The sequence below is a fragment of the Amphiprion ocellaris genome, chromosome 22 (genome assembly GCF_022539595.1).
Source record: "Amphiprion ocellaris isolate individual 3 ecotype Okinawa chromosome 22, ASM2253959v1, whole genome shotgun sequence".
Taxonomy (NCBI): domain Eukaryota; kingdom Metazoa; phylum Chordata; class Actinopteri; family Pomacentridae; genus Amphiprion; species Amphiprion ocellaris.
In genome coordinates this window covers 26107277-26121576 of record NC_072787.1, presented here as the reverse complement: position 1 = coordinate 26121576, position 14300 = coordinate 26107277, and the positions used below count along the sequence as shown (strand labels likewise).

The 14300-nt window shown below is 38.2% G+C and overlaps 1 protein-coding gene across 6 annotated transcripts in view; it reads left to right on the top strand.

Moving 5' to 3' along the window:
- Positions 1-353: 353 nt before the first annotated feature.
- map7d2b (MAP7 domain containing 2b) overlaps positions 354-14300 on the top strand; it is a 43767-nt gene continuing 29820 nt past the window's right edge. For 2 of the 6 annotated variants that reach the window (XM_055007145.1, XM_055007142.1), the window contains exons 1-4: positions 468-583; positions 2653-2736; positions 3986-4039; positions 6990-7150. In XM_055007145.1, coding sequence (XP_054863120.1) covers positions 547-583; positions 2653-2736; positions 3986-4039; positions 6990-7150 — 336 coding nt within the window. In that variant the 5' untranslated portion in view covers positions 468-546. Of the gene's footprint in view, positions 584-2652; positions 2737-3985; positions 4040-6989; positions 7151-14300 lie in introns of all 6 variants that reach the window. The other 4 variants (XM_055007147.1, XM_055007141.1, XM_055007144.1 and 1 more) reach the window with 4 other exon arrangements.

Sequence of the window (14300 nt, the reverse complement as noted above, 5' to 3'; positions counted from 1 at the left end):
GAGCGGGCGCATTAATATGTAAATTAGCCAAATGTGAAGCGGTCACAGGTTGGAAATTTGTGCTCTAAAAAAAGAGACAAAACTAACGGAAAAACTCAACAAAAACTCGTTTTATTGTTATTTTTCATACATGTATAAGCAGGTGGGCGACGTCTAAAGCTTTATAGTAGTAATATTTAACATTTTAATGTGATTTCTGTCAGTATTTTTATCATTTGAGGTAGTTGAGGAACCGTTAATTTTTTTTTTTTTTTTTTTTTTTTTTTTTTTTTTTTTTTTTTTACGCGTAGCTTCAAATATGGCTAATGTGGTTCGGTTTAAGCTAACGGAGCTAGAAATGATCTCACAGCATCAAACAGTTCCGCGCTAGTAGCTCCCCTCCCCGCTCCGTGTCTCCCACCATAAGCTCTCTGCTCCACAGCATCTTCTCTCCCTCCGTCTTTCCCTGAGTCACTGCTGGACCGGCGGCTCCTCGGCGGCTCTTTAGCGGCTCTGCGGCGGCTCCTCGGCGGCTCCTCGGCGGCTCCTGTCAGGTGAAATCACTCGATGACCCAGGTGGCTCCGAGCCGTGCTGACATGACAGGTGAGGATAAGCTCACATTTATACAGCTGTTATTCAGTTATTCAATGTAAACGTCAAGAATTAGGCAAGTTTATTAGCTCGCACAAGGAAATGGATACACCCTAATCTACTGACACAACATAAAGAAGACTAATCTAATACTATTTATTGATAAAATACAGTAGATTTTCCCTTATAGACCCTTAAAGGGCTGCACAGTTTGAGGAATGCTTTGATTTTTTTTAAAGAATAATGTACCACTAAAATGGTACAGCAGGTCATTGCCATGCATCTGGAACTATGCTTTTTATGTAAATACTTGCGTGCATCAGTCAGTGCAGCATTTCTTGCACGGTTTTTACACATAAACACTCATTGCAATGCAGGATTATGAGGTTAGATTTCACATATAGCAGCCTAATATAAAAGATTAAATCTGGCTGAGACGTATGTATTGCACTGAATAGCCAAAATGTCTTTGCTCAAATCCTCCTAATTGATTCACATGTTCAGTGTTTTCTCATTTACACGCCAGTTTCTTGCTATTTTTTAAGAGATGTTCCTTAAACTGGCCACAGCCCTGCAGCTTATTAACTGTTTAATGCTCAAATGTCACATATATAAGATAAAAATAGCCTTTTAAATGGGATTCAGCTGATTATTTTGCCATTTTGACACACTGCAGTGCCAAAATGTTGCTGCCAAAATCCTCCCGATTGATTCAGTTGTTCTTTTTTGATATCCAGTGCAGCATTTTGCTATTATTTTGAGTGATATTTCTTAAACTAGTCACATTTCTGCAGCTTATTAGCAGCTTGATAGTCATATGTCACAGATTTCAACTAAAAAATGCCTTTAAAATGTGACTTGGTTGATTTTTGCATGTGATGCCATTTATTAAAGCAGGTCGAAACATCCATTACAATGTAGTGTTATGTTTTTGGGTTTTATATGTAGCAGTCTAACACAAAAATAAAGAATAAAATATACTGTATTGCCAAAATATTGTTGCCAGAGTCCTCCTGATGGATTCAGATGTTCTTTTTTGATATCCAGTGCAGTACTTTCTCATTTACACATCAGTTTCCTGTTATTTTTTGAGGGATGTTCCTTAAACCGGCCACATTCCTGCAACTTATTAACAGCTAGATGGTCACATGCCACATATTTCAACTAAAAAATAACCCTTTAGACACGATTCAGCTATTTTTTTGCATGTTATTTCATTTTGGCTATAGATAAATCAAAGCAGAACACTTTCAGGATGCAAGACACCAATTGCAATGCAGGATTATGCTGTTGGATTTAATAAATAGCAGCCTAATACAGAAATAGATAATGATCTAGTTGAGATGTTTTATATAACACACTGTATTGCTGAAATGTTGTTGCCAAAATATGTGTGCAGTCCTATTAATTGATTCAGATGTTCATTTTTTTGATATCCTGTGTGATGTTTTCTCATTTTAATGCCAATCCCATGCTGTTTTTTAGCGGTGTTCCTTGAAAAAGGCACATACCTTTAATAATACAGCAGCTGATTATCAGCTTTGTGGTGAAATGTCGCATACATCAGAACAAAAATGGACTTTAAAACGTGATTCAGCTGTTTTTTTTTTTGTTTTGTTTTTTTTTTAACACATTATGTCATTTTGAGCGGAGATGAATCAAAGCAGAACCCACGGGACACTTGGGACTTAGCTGGGATTTGCATGCATTTGCATATCTAATGGGGACCTTTTTTTAGCCGTCTGCTGCTAGCGTGTGCAGACACCGGTCGATCGTTGTCCTCGGGCTGCTTTCGTGACCGATTGAGAAATAAAAACAGAGGAGGAGGAGGGTTGAAGGTTATGCTCAGGGGTCTTCACACTGACAGATTGTTCTGACACCTGACCCCGAAGGCGACACCATGACTGACAAGGAGATTTATTGAATTTGGGCGCCGTGTGATTGCTAGCTTTTGGGTCCCTTCCAGGAGACACGTTCACCCACCGCTGCAGCTTTATGTATTTATTTGCTTATTTTTTGCTGTATTTGCCTCCTGGCCAGTGTAGTATGAATCACGTCTGACTCCTCTCTCCAAAACACAGCGCTGGTCCCGCCTCCCGATTCGCTGCTCACCAACAGGCACGTGTCTCCTGCTCGATCACCGTCCAATCACAGGAGCCCTCCAGGTAAAATCGCATTACACCCCTTAATGAACCCCCATTATCTTCATAATCCACGGCATGATAAACTGTAAACGTGACAGCATCGAGATGAAATAGACCCAAAGCAAAGGCTGCAATTACACATGATTCTGCTTCAAATAATCCCTCATAAATGTAATATTTAGTCCTTCCTGTAGAGAGAAAATGTATTTTGGGTACATGTGGTTGAAACGACAAATGAACTTCTGCTGGTCAGATAGGCACAGGATAAAGCGGTGTGATAAAACATGAAAGATGTAGATCAGGGGTGTCAAACTCATCTTAGTTCATGTTCCACATTCAGCCCAGTTTCATCTCAAGTGACCAGTAAAATCACAGCATAATAACCTATAAATAACCACAACTTCAAATTTTTCCATTGTTTTGGTGCAAAAATGTTCACATTTAAGGATATATCTTTTTGCAAAACCATTACTTTATGATAAAAACAATGAAAGTCAGACAAAACAAAGAAAAAAAATAACCAAAACAAGACAAAATATTGAAAAAATGAGACAAAACAACAACAAAAGAGAGAAACAAAATGACAAAAAATGAGACAAACGACACGAAACAAACGGGAGATAAAAAAATTAGACAAAAGTTTCAAAGCGACAAAAAATTAACAAATGAGACAAAAAGACAAAAAAGACAACGACAAAAAATAGACAAAACACAAGCGAGACAAAAACCACAAAACAACAAATAAAGCAAAACACAAAATGACAAAAATAAGACAAAAAACGCAACTGAGACAACAAACACAAAACGACAGAAACGAGAAACAAAACGACAAAAGCATGAGACGGACAACAAAAGTCAGACAAAACACAACAAAAACAAAATGTTACAAAAATGACACACAAAATCTCAAAAAATTAGACAAACGACACGAACCAAAGCAACAAACAAAAATAAGACAAAATATTCCAAAAAATTAGACACAAAACGGCAAAAGAACATTGACTAATCTAGTATTTTACTTCATGACCAAAACAACTTGTCATGGTCTAGAAATTATTTTAAATTTATAGTTGTGCAAACTTACAAATTGCAGTTAACGTCTTCTCTGTAAATTTTACACTTTACAACGTCGTCCCACGGTCCGGATTGGACCCTCTGGAGGGCCGGTTTTGGCCCCCGGGCCGCATGTTTGACACCCCTGCTCTAGAACATATGTAGAACCTGCAGTCGGCTGAGCTAATCTCTTGATTTTTCCTTCTCCTGTCTCAAGGCTCCCGGGCGCATTTAGCGAAAGAGCGACGGGAGGACAAAGAGAAGACTCAAGGTATGAGTAACTATCCAGCTGGTGGAGCTCTGCATGTCTGTCCTGTTCATCTGTCACTGGCACAGACTCTCACAGACTGTGGGTGGGTGTATGCATGCTAGAAAATGTGTTGATTCGGTTTTATTCCTGGATTATTGTCAGGCAAGTCTTACATTTCTGTACAGTGGAGGAAAAAAGTTTTCGGACGCTCTTAAAATTTCACACAATCTCAAATATTATCATGAAATACTTGTGGAAATATCTTTGTTGTGTTTCAAAAGGTGTGGCTGCATTAGAGAGACATAAACAAATGGAAATGATTTTTTTTGTTTATTGTTTACAAGAAAAAGTAGCAAAACTAAATTCTTGGCAGTTTCAGTAAGTTAGTTCTCAACATTGTCGGTGTCAAAGTCAACACATAAAAGAGAATGTGTTAAAAACTGAACAAAAAATAAATAAGCCATCACATCCTCAAATTAATATGTAGTAGTCCTGCCATCAGCACACAGTAGAGCGCTAATCCTGGCTTTCAAACCATTGAGGGGTAATCTGGTCCCATTCTTCTTGAATTACAACTTTTAATTCTTCTAAATTCTTTGGTTCACACTTTGAAACAGACCTTTTGATAATCCACCATTGATTTTCAATGGGGCTCATGTCTGGGGATTGAGCTGGCTGATCTGGATACTGAGGTCCTGCAGCTAAGTTCTACTGGTCCTGGATGTGTTCAAGGAGCATTATCTGGTAGAACATCCAGCTTTGACCTCGACGGAATAGTAGAACGGAGCACGTGGGCTTGGAGAATGGCACAATACTTGGCAGAGTTCAATGTGAGATGACCAACACCAGCAGCACTCATGCATCCCCAAACCATGATACTGCCTCCACCATGCTTGTCAGTAGGTACTGTCCATGCTGGAGATGATGCTTTGCCTGGCCTTCTGCGTACACTCACATTAGCAGCAGGAAGATAAACCTGGAAACTGGACTCATCTGACCACAGAATCTTCTTCCAGTTCCTGGCTGTCCAGTTCTTGTGTGCTTGTGGACTAACCTCTGTCTCTTATTGATCAGGGGCTTCTTGACAGCCTAGTAGGACCTTCAGCCATGATCTAAAAGTCGGACATGTACAGTGCAGGTGGAACACTGGACACCAGTTTGGTTTGACCACTGCTGTTGAAGCTCCTGTGATGTCATTCAGCGGTTTCCCTGCACTTGCAGATCATAATGCAGTTATTTCTTGCTGAAGAAACCCTTGGACGCCCAGATCTTGCTTTGTCTTCCAAGCTGTTGGTTGATCTGTATTTCTTCAGAGTGAATCCAACAGCTGAAGGACTGCATCTGCACTTCCTGGTTATCTGGCAGCAGCTGTACGCTTCCTGGCTGACACATTCATTTAAGAAGAACAGAAAGAGCTAAAAAAAAAAATGGAGGCAGCTTTCAAGTTAAGTCATTTTTATTTACTTGAAGCAAAGCTATTAAATCTACAAACCCCAAAAGGCATGTTGTCTTTAAAGGAAATCGACAGAATAATTGCATCTTCAGCTTGAGTTGACAATCATTGAACTAATAGTTATGTCAAGAAAAATAAGATAAACTTTATTAATCCTGAAGGGAATTATTTTGTCTGACGTTGCTCCCAAAAACTATGACGATAACAGAAATGTATCTCCATAGCAGAAAAGCAGCCAATTTTGCAAAGGGAGCAAAACATACTTGACCAAAACATACTTCATCAAAACATACTTTTTTTGATGCATTTTGTTGCCGCAAATCATCTATTTGGTTTTAGCTCCAGTGTCCCGCTGATCAGTACATTATTTCATCCTGCATTTCTGTTGGTTAGTTAGTTGACGTAGGTCCAGCAGCATCACACTATGAGATGATCACCCCAAATTTCTGACAGTCAGAATTTCATGGCAGCTTGTCTTTGTCTCCATGACAACGGCCGTCCTTATCGCCACGACTTTCTCACGATTGTTGTGTTTCGTCTGTGTGTAGTGGCCTTACACTGCAAAAACTCAAAATCTTACCAAGTCTGTTTGTCTTATTTTTAATCAAAATGTCTCATCCCACTTGATTTAAGATAAATTCACTTAACAAGAGACATTTCAGCAGATGGAGGGACTTGTTTTAAGACAATGCATCTTAAATATCTTGTTCAGTCAAACAATCTTGAAATTACCTTGTTTTGAGTTGAATTTTACAAGAAAACTCAAAATAAGTTTAAAACATCTCAAATTAGGAGGTCACATGAAAGCAAAAATCTATTTTGGAGTGAGAAACTACTTCTTTTTTTTTTTTCCACGTCTGGCTTATTTTAAGACACCTAAGCTTGACAGTCTTGGTAAAATAGAGCTTAAAATCCGTTTTTCCAGCTAATTTTAAGATCTCAATATTCTAAATATCATATCATCTTTCAAGAAATCTTACCAAGCCATTTTTGACTTGTTCTATTGGCAGATTTTTTCACTTATTTCAAGGTAAAAGTTCCTTGGAATAATTTTTTTTCCCTTGTTTTGAGAGGGGCATTTTTTGCAGTGGAACACACCTTGATCTCCATCCTGCCTGCTGACAGTTGTTGACCAGCTCTGCATATTTGGAGAGCTTCCCTTCAAAGGCCTCTTCCAGATGGTCTTCCATGGGACTGTCAGCCCCAACAGCACAACCTGCTTGGTGGATTCTGACATTAGCACAATGTCTGGTCTCAGGATGGGGAACTTAAGCTGCTGCTCTGTGTCCACCAACAGCTGCCAGGAGGCCTGATGTTCTACTGGCAGGTTTTGGTTGCTCCCCAGTTGTGACACAGGAAATATTACACATAGAGGCAAATGAGTTAGAGGTTAATTGTTAGTTGGTAGTGAATGAACAAGTGCAACATTTTCCCAATAATAAGAAGTAATAGTTTCATAAAATCTTCCTCTAAATAACCCCCGTGCATGCGCTAACCGTCCACCCATGTGTGCTGCAGAGCTGTCCGAGGTGCTGCGGGATAAGGAGCGTCGTGCGCAGCAGCAGCTGGAGCGTTGCGCCGAGCAGCGAGGCAGGAAGATGGAGGAGCAGCGGAGGAAGGAGCAGCATCGCAGGACGGCGGCCGAGGAAAAGAGGCGACAGCAGCAGGAGGCGGAGAAGGTCAGAGGTCACGGCATGCTAATGATGCATTCAGAAGCCATTAGAACAGGAGAGAAAGCAGCGTGACATCCACTGACACGCTAACACAAGCTTATTAATCAAGATGTAGAGCTTAAATACAGAAATAATGATTAAAAAAAACGGTATTTCCTGCTCAGAATTTGCTTTTAGGGCGTTACTACCCATATTAGTAAGCTTGATTGGTCTGCATACAGTAAAAAGAATGAGTCTGTGTTATCTACCAGAAATCTGCATTTTGCTCTTATTTCTATCCATTTGGTCGACAACAGGAGGGTTAAATCAGAAAGAATTTGATCAGATATGAAGCAAAAAACATCTGACCTGATCAGGTATCAGTGTCAGCTGCTACTGAGATTATATATCAAACCTTATTCGTTAAAGCTTCCCAAATCAGTTAGAAAAACTTGTTAACATTTAAATTGATGACTTTGTGAATGGAGTTAATTGCATGAGAGTGAATGTAATACAGGAGGATGGTCGGTGAAATGGTTAAATTACATTAAGGTATGATAATAATGCACAATAATACAGCTAGTTTTCAGCTAATAATATATCCAGAAATGATAAGTGAAGATGTGACATATTCAAATAGATGTTCTGTGCACTGATTTATGTTCCTTTTTTGAAGATCAGGAAACTCCAAATGCTTGTTTTGTTAATTTTCAATAGAAATATTGCTTGAAATGATTAAATTAAACACCATACTCTTCTAAAACACTAACATAATGCGACCTTCACGGTTCAAGTGAAGGTAGGTACGGTAATAAGGAAACACAGCTCGGCCCTAGCCATCAGCTTTTATGCACTTTAATTAAACTAAATACGACCCGTGTTCTCCTCCACATGCTTCGTCTCACCTCTCCATCACTGTCCAGTAGAAACGAGATCACAGGACAGCATTGGAGAGACAGACCTGTGTGATGAAAAGCGTCGTTTCCCAGCATCGATCACTTCGTCTGTTTTCCCTTTTCTCCCGTCTGAGCCCAGCGAGTTAATTGTGTCGATCCATAACCGAGTCGGTGTGTTCCCAGCTGCACCGGAGTTTAAGGAAGTAATTAATGCAGAGGTGCTAATGACTTTCTGTCGGCCGACCGGTCGTGTGCGTTCACCTGGAATGTGAAAAGTTTGGCTGGTTGTCTGCACCGGACTTAGAGCCACAGCGCATCGATATTTTCCTGATTGTGGCCGACTTTCAGCTGTTAAACTCCTGCACAAATTCAAATCCACAGGCAAAATAATATTTAATGTCATTTAAGATATCATTAGACAGGGATGTCAAACAGGCGGCCCGCGGGCCAAAACCGGAACTCCAGAGAGTCCAATCCGGCCCGACTTTGTAAAGTGTAAAAAATTCCAGAGAAGACATCAACTGCAGATTGTAAATAAATAAAACTATAAATTTAAAATAATTTCTAGACCATGACAAGTTGTTTTCATCATAAAGTAAAATACTAGATTGTTCATTGTTCTTTTGTCATTGTGTTTGTCTTGTATCTGTTGTTTTTCTCTTTTTTTTGTCTGACTTTTGTCATTTTTTTCTCATGTTTTTGTCATTTTGTGTTTCCTTTTTGTCTCGTTTGTGTTTTTTTTGTCTTTTTGTGTCATTTTTTGTTGGTTTTGTTTTGGTCTTGCTTGTGTTGTTTGTCTCATTTTTTTGTCGTTTTGTTTCTTATTTTTCTTGTTTTGTGTCTCCTTTTTGTCTCGCTTGTGTTCTTTGTCTTATTTTCGCGGTTTTGTGTATGGCTTTATTTGTTGTTTCGAGCTTTGTTTTTGTCGTTTTGTGGGTTTTTTTGGTCTCGCTTGTGTTGTCTATTTTTTTGTGGTTTTGTTTCTTGCTTTTGTGATTTTTTTTTGTATTGTTTGTATCATTTATGTAATTTTTTGTGTCGTTTGTCCATTTTTTTGTCGCTTTGTAACTTTTTTGTCAAATTTTTTGTCTTTTTGTTTTGTTTCGTGTTGTTTCTCTCATTTTTTTGTCGTTTTGTTTCTCATTTTTGTGTGGCTTGTGTTTTCTGTCTAATTTTTGTCATTTTGTGTTTTGCTTTATTTGTTGTTTAAAGCATTGTTTTTGTTGTTTTGTGTTTATTTTTTGTCCCGCTTGTGTTGTTTGTGTATTTTTTGTTGCTTTATTTCTTTGTCATTTTTTGTCTCGTTTGTGTCATTTATGCAATTTTTTGTCTTGTTTTTCCATTTTTTTGTTGCTTTGTAACTTTTTTGTATAGTTTTTTGTCTCTTTTTTGTTTTGTTTCGTGTCATTTGTCTCATTTTTGCTCATTTTGATTCTCACTTTTGTCGTGTTGTCTCGTTTTTTTTGTAACATTTTGTCTTGTTTTTGTCTTTTTTTTTGTCCGACTTTTGTCGTTTTGATCATTAAGTAAAATACTTTATCATTCAGTTCCAGATACCTGTGACTAAATGTTGTGTTCCTTTATAGACACTCTGTGATCTGGAAGTTGTAATGTGTAAATGATAAACTGAGACATAATGTTGTTGAAATTGAACTTATTTTCTTAAGAATTTTCAGGTTGTTCATAATGTTTTGCAAAAAGATACCGTAATTCCTTAAATATGAACATTTTTGCACTAAAACAAAGGAAACGTGGAGTTGTGGTTATTTATAGGTTATTATGCTGTGATTTTACTGGTCACTGGAGATCAGATTGGGCTGAATGTGGAACCTGAACTAAGATGAGTTTGACTCTGCTGCTGTAGGATTTAAGCTCACGTGTGGTGAGAACTAAAATCATATTTACGTAGTTGTAGAAAGCAGTGCCTCTGTGGCTGTGGTTTGCAGAGTGAAGCATGGATGGAAAGTTCAGTGTAGCTGCTCTAGTTCTGCTGACCTTTACGGGTGCAGCCAGTCGTTGTTGACCACTGCATGAACTGACAGATGCACAACAATACACACACAATAGCAAATCAGCCTGACAAAAACAGACCAGACAAAGAAGATGGAGAACATTACTTACTGAAAACACTGGAACTGTAGCTAAGGTGTTGCTGTTGAGTTCCTTCGTTCTGTGTGGATCCTGCATGTGTTGGTACTCCATAGGCAATCTCTACCATCTATTTATTTATTTATTTATTCATTTATTTGATCAGGGACCATGCAATTAACATAGAACACATCTGATGTATTACTTATAGAGTGCATAGCATTGTGCTAATTTTCAACTCCCGTCCCTGGTTGTCTATTAAAACCTTTCTGATTAGTAAAAAGTTAGTTTGTGCCCCTTTTGGTGGACCACAATGGAACCTAATCTCAGTTAACATATAGAATTGCTTGAATTGTGCCACGATGAAGACATGATGTTTGTCAATTTATACGGTAATTTTGCAAGTTAAGAAAGCTGCAGTTTGTCTTAAAACTGTGACTTTAAAAATACGTAAATAATATAAAGCCTGATAGATTGATATAAAGATGGATAGATACTTTATTTTTCCCACTGATGAAATTCAAGCTATCCAGTAGCTCATATGTATTATATACAAGATAGAGAAGGAAACTAATGTACAAAAGAACGTGCAATTAACGTGCAAATCGTGCTCATATTTACAAAAAAAGGTGCAAAATTGCTGGTATTTGCAGTAAAATACAGTAATAATAAAAGTACGAAATACTATAAAATAGAGTATTATAAACGTATGAAAAGGTGCAATGTGAAAACAGAAGTGATAATAATGAGCATTTAGAAGAGGTGTGGTGCATAGATAGTGTTGAGTCACCGTTGTAGTAAAATTTTCAACATTTTCTCTCATGTTCGTGCTAAAATATATGAAATATGTTATGAGTATACTTTGTGTGAACCCATGTATTCAATGTTCAGTGATATCCAAAGTTTGGAAGGGTAAAAGAAATGTTTGGATTAATCTTAGTTGAGAAATTATTGTTAGAATATGCAGTTTGGGAATTTTAAAGTGATGTAATGGTGGCAGAATATGTTCAGACTTGTCCAGGCAGCTTTAGAGAGTTTCCATTAGTCTGGAAAGTGGAGAGCCTGAATGAAGTGAGCAGCAGAAGCATGCCCAAATGTAGAGAGAATGACACCGTTACTTCTGGAAAGATTGAACAAATTTTTTAGATAAAAAGGTGATGAATCCACCAGCTAGGAGGAGGAAAAAGAATAAGTCAAATCCACAAACTACCAGGTTACAGACATAAAGTTAGTTAATAAAAATGCTTTATACTATCACTAAATCGCCAAAATAAAAGGCACGAGTCAGTGGCGATGACCCAGCAGGACCAATGTCAGTCTGTCATAACATATGTATCCGAATGTGTTTGCCTCCAAGTTGTTGCTTTATTTAGTAACATCAGCTGCAACCGATTTCGAGCCAAGAGAGCCGTGAACTTAAACGCCCTTTTCCCAACTCAGTGCAGACTGATAGCAGAAATAAATCGTGGGCGCAAAGACAGCAGCCTCCTCTAGCTGTTTGGCTGATATAGATCTATAAATATTAAGGAATTTGACCAGGAATAGCTTCATAAATAAGAACAAGCTGAGTCTATAAGGATGAGGAAGGAAAAGGAAGACCACCCAATTTAGGATTTATAATAAACCTCACATGAAGAAACATGCTTGTTTAAAATAGGCGGTGGACACTATTTCTATCTTCTCTGTATTCATCACAAAGCAGGTTTTTGTCTCAATGTAGCAGCTGTATGAATTCTTTGTCACAGTTTACTCACAAGTTGCATTTTATGAAACATGAATATTTACTGGTTTATTTACCATTAGTGAGACAAAACAAGATGTTTGTAGACCTCATCTTTTTTTTTTTCAGAAACACAGATCTCCATTTTTCCCTGTTCTTTGACGTTTTATAGACCAAACAACTGAACAGTTTCAAACTGCTGCTAGATAATTTTTTACATTATATATTGTATATAGTGCGATATTTTGTACAAGGGTCATTCCAGAATTGGAGGACGTTGTTTGCTAACCCTACTCTAATCACAGTAACAGGGTTGCTAATCCATGCTAATGTGATCTTTTTCTCAGCAGTAGAAGCTAGATATTTAGCTAGTTGTTTCTGCTGACCAAGAGGACGAACTGACTGATGGAAAACAGTCCAAAGAATTAGTCTGATCCTGATAATATGAGCTGGAGTGAGACATTCAATCAAAGTTGACAATGTGATGAAAAGATGACAAATAGAAGAGAGGACATAGCTTTGCTCTATCTATTCTTTAGGAAAACCGTTTGATGATGTAAACAACACAAAATAACAGAAACAAGACACAAAACAACGACAAAACGACAGAAACGAGACACAAAAGACAGAAACAAGACACAAAAATTCCAGCGTATTGTATGATTCACGGGCTGCACAGTGGCGTAGTGGTTAGCACTTTCACCTTGCAGTGAGAAGATCCCTGGTTCACGTCCCGGCTTTCCCGGGATCTTTCTGCATGGAGTTTGCATGTTCTCCCTGTGCATGCGTGGGTTCTCTCCGGGTACTCCGGCTTCCTCCCACAGTCCAAAAATATGCTGAGGTTAATTGATCATTCTAAATTGCCCGTAGGTGTGAATGTGAGAGTGATTGTTTGTCTCTGTATGTAGCCCTGTGACAGACTGGTGACCTGTCCAGGGTGTCCCCTGCCTTCACCTGAGTCAGCTGGGATAGACTCCAGCCCCCCCATGACCCTAGTGAGGATTAAGCGGTGTATAGATAATGGATGGATGTATGATTCACCATTTTCTTCTTCTACCAGCTAAAAGGTTATGCTAACAGGGTTGTTGTGGGACACACATTCCATTCATAACTATTTAAAATATTATGTTGATTAAATTTTTTTCCCCAACAATTACAAGAGACATCAATGAAAAAAATAATACCAAAAAAAATAGATTTAAATTTCATTTTAACTTTTTTATTTGAGCTTCAATTTGATCATCAGGAGGGTGGGACAAGAGAAAAATGGCATTTTAGGAGGAACTCCAGACTTACTTGGTATTTTAAAATATTTTCCAACATTCTTTTCTCCTAGTTTTTTTAGATTAGACAGGATTTAGATTTAGGACAAGAAAATTTACACAACAGCTGCATGTTTTGTACATGGATTATTTGAAATTTAATGAGTGGAAAGTAAAATGTCCTCCAATTCTGGAATGACCCATTTATTGTATATAGTGTGATATTTTATCCATATATTTTTTGAATTACTTTTTACCACCGGATGGTGAGCAAATGCACGAAAATTTCATTCAAACATGCACCAACTACTGTATGTTATGAATGACAATAAAGTGGCTATTCTATTCTAATCGATTAATTGATAAAATAATAGTTAGTTGCTGTGTAGTTTGAACCCAAATCTGTTTAGTTTAATGTCAAATGCAGCCAAAAAAAAAGCTGAAATAATTATTCGCTTTCCTCGAATGTTGCAGCTCTATTTTTAACCCAAATTCTGTCTGACCTGCAACTCAAACCAGTGCTTAATGTAACATTTCCAGGCCCTGATTGTTCAGTGAAAATGTGAAATAACGAGTGAAATCCTCTCCTCTGCAGCTGATTCTATTACAGTGGTGATGCAGCAGTGATGTGTGCTGCTGTCGGGCTGTAGCGATGATTTGATGTGGTTGTGTTTATGGCTTTTCTTTTTCCTCGACTAGTAGTGACCACGAACATGCCTCATTTAACTCGGCGTGAGTCATGAGTGGGCATCGCTCGGCTGAGAACCATTGACTCACATTATTACAGTTTTAGAGTCCGACGTGAATTATCTGCTGCTTTGTGCGATAAAGTGTCAGAGGATGAGTTACTGTTGAGCGGCACGTGAAGGGTTACGATCCACAGGAGGGGCTTTACTGTCTCTATTGATCTGCAGGATGTGTTTGTGTGCTAACAGCCCCCTCCTCATATGCATAACTTAATGACATAATGATTGGTCATTCTCAGGAGATGATGACATCACCGTCAGCGTATCATGTGCCATTTACTGGAAGAAGCCGTCGATGTCGGTGCTGCTGTGACAAGCACATATTTCACCCCCGAACAGGGAAAAGAAAGCTGCAGGATCGATGTGGTTCAGATTATATTGAAGGAAGAAGAATTTAGGAATTAATAGAGGATTTAAACCCAGTGCTAATTTAGCCTTTTATTGTAGCAATTTGCTGTACTGAAG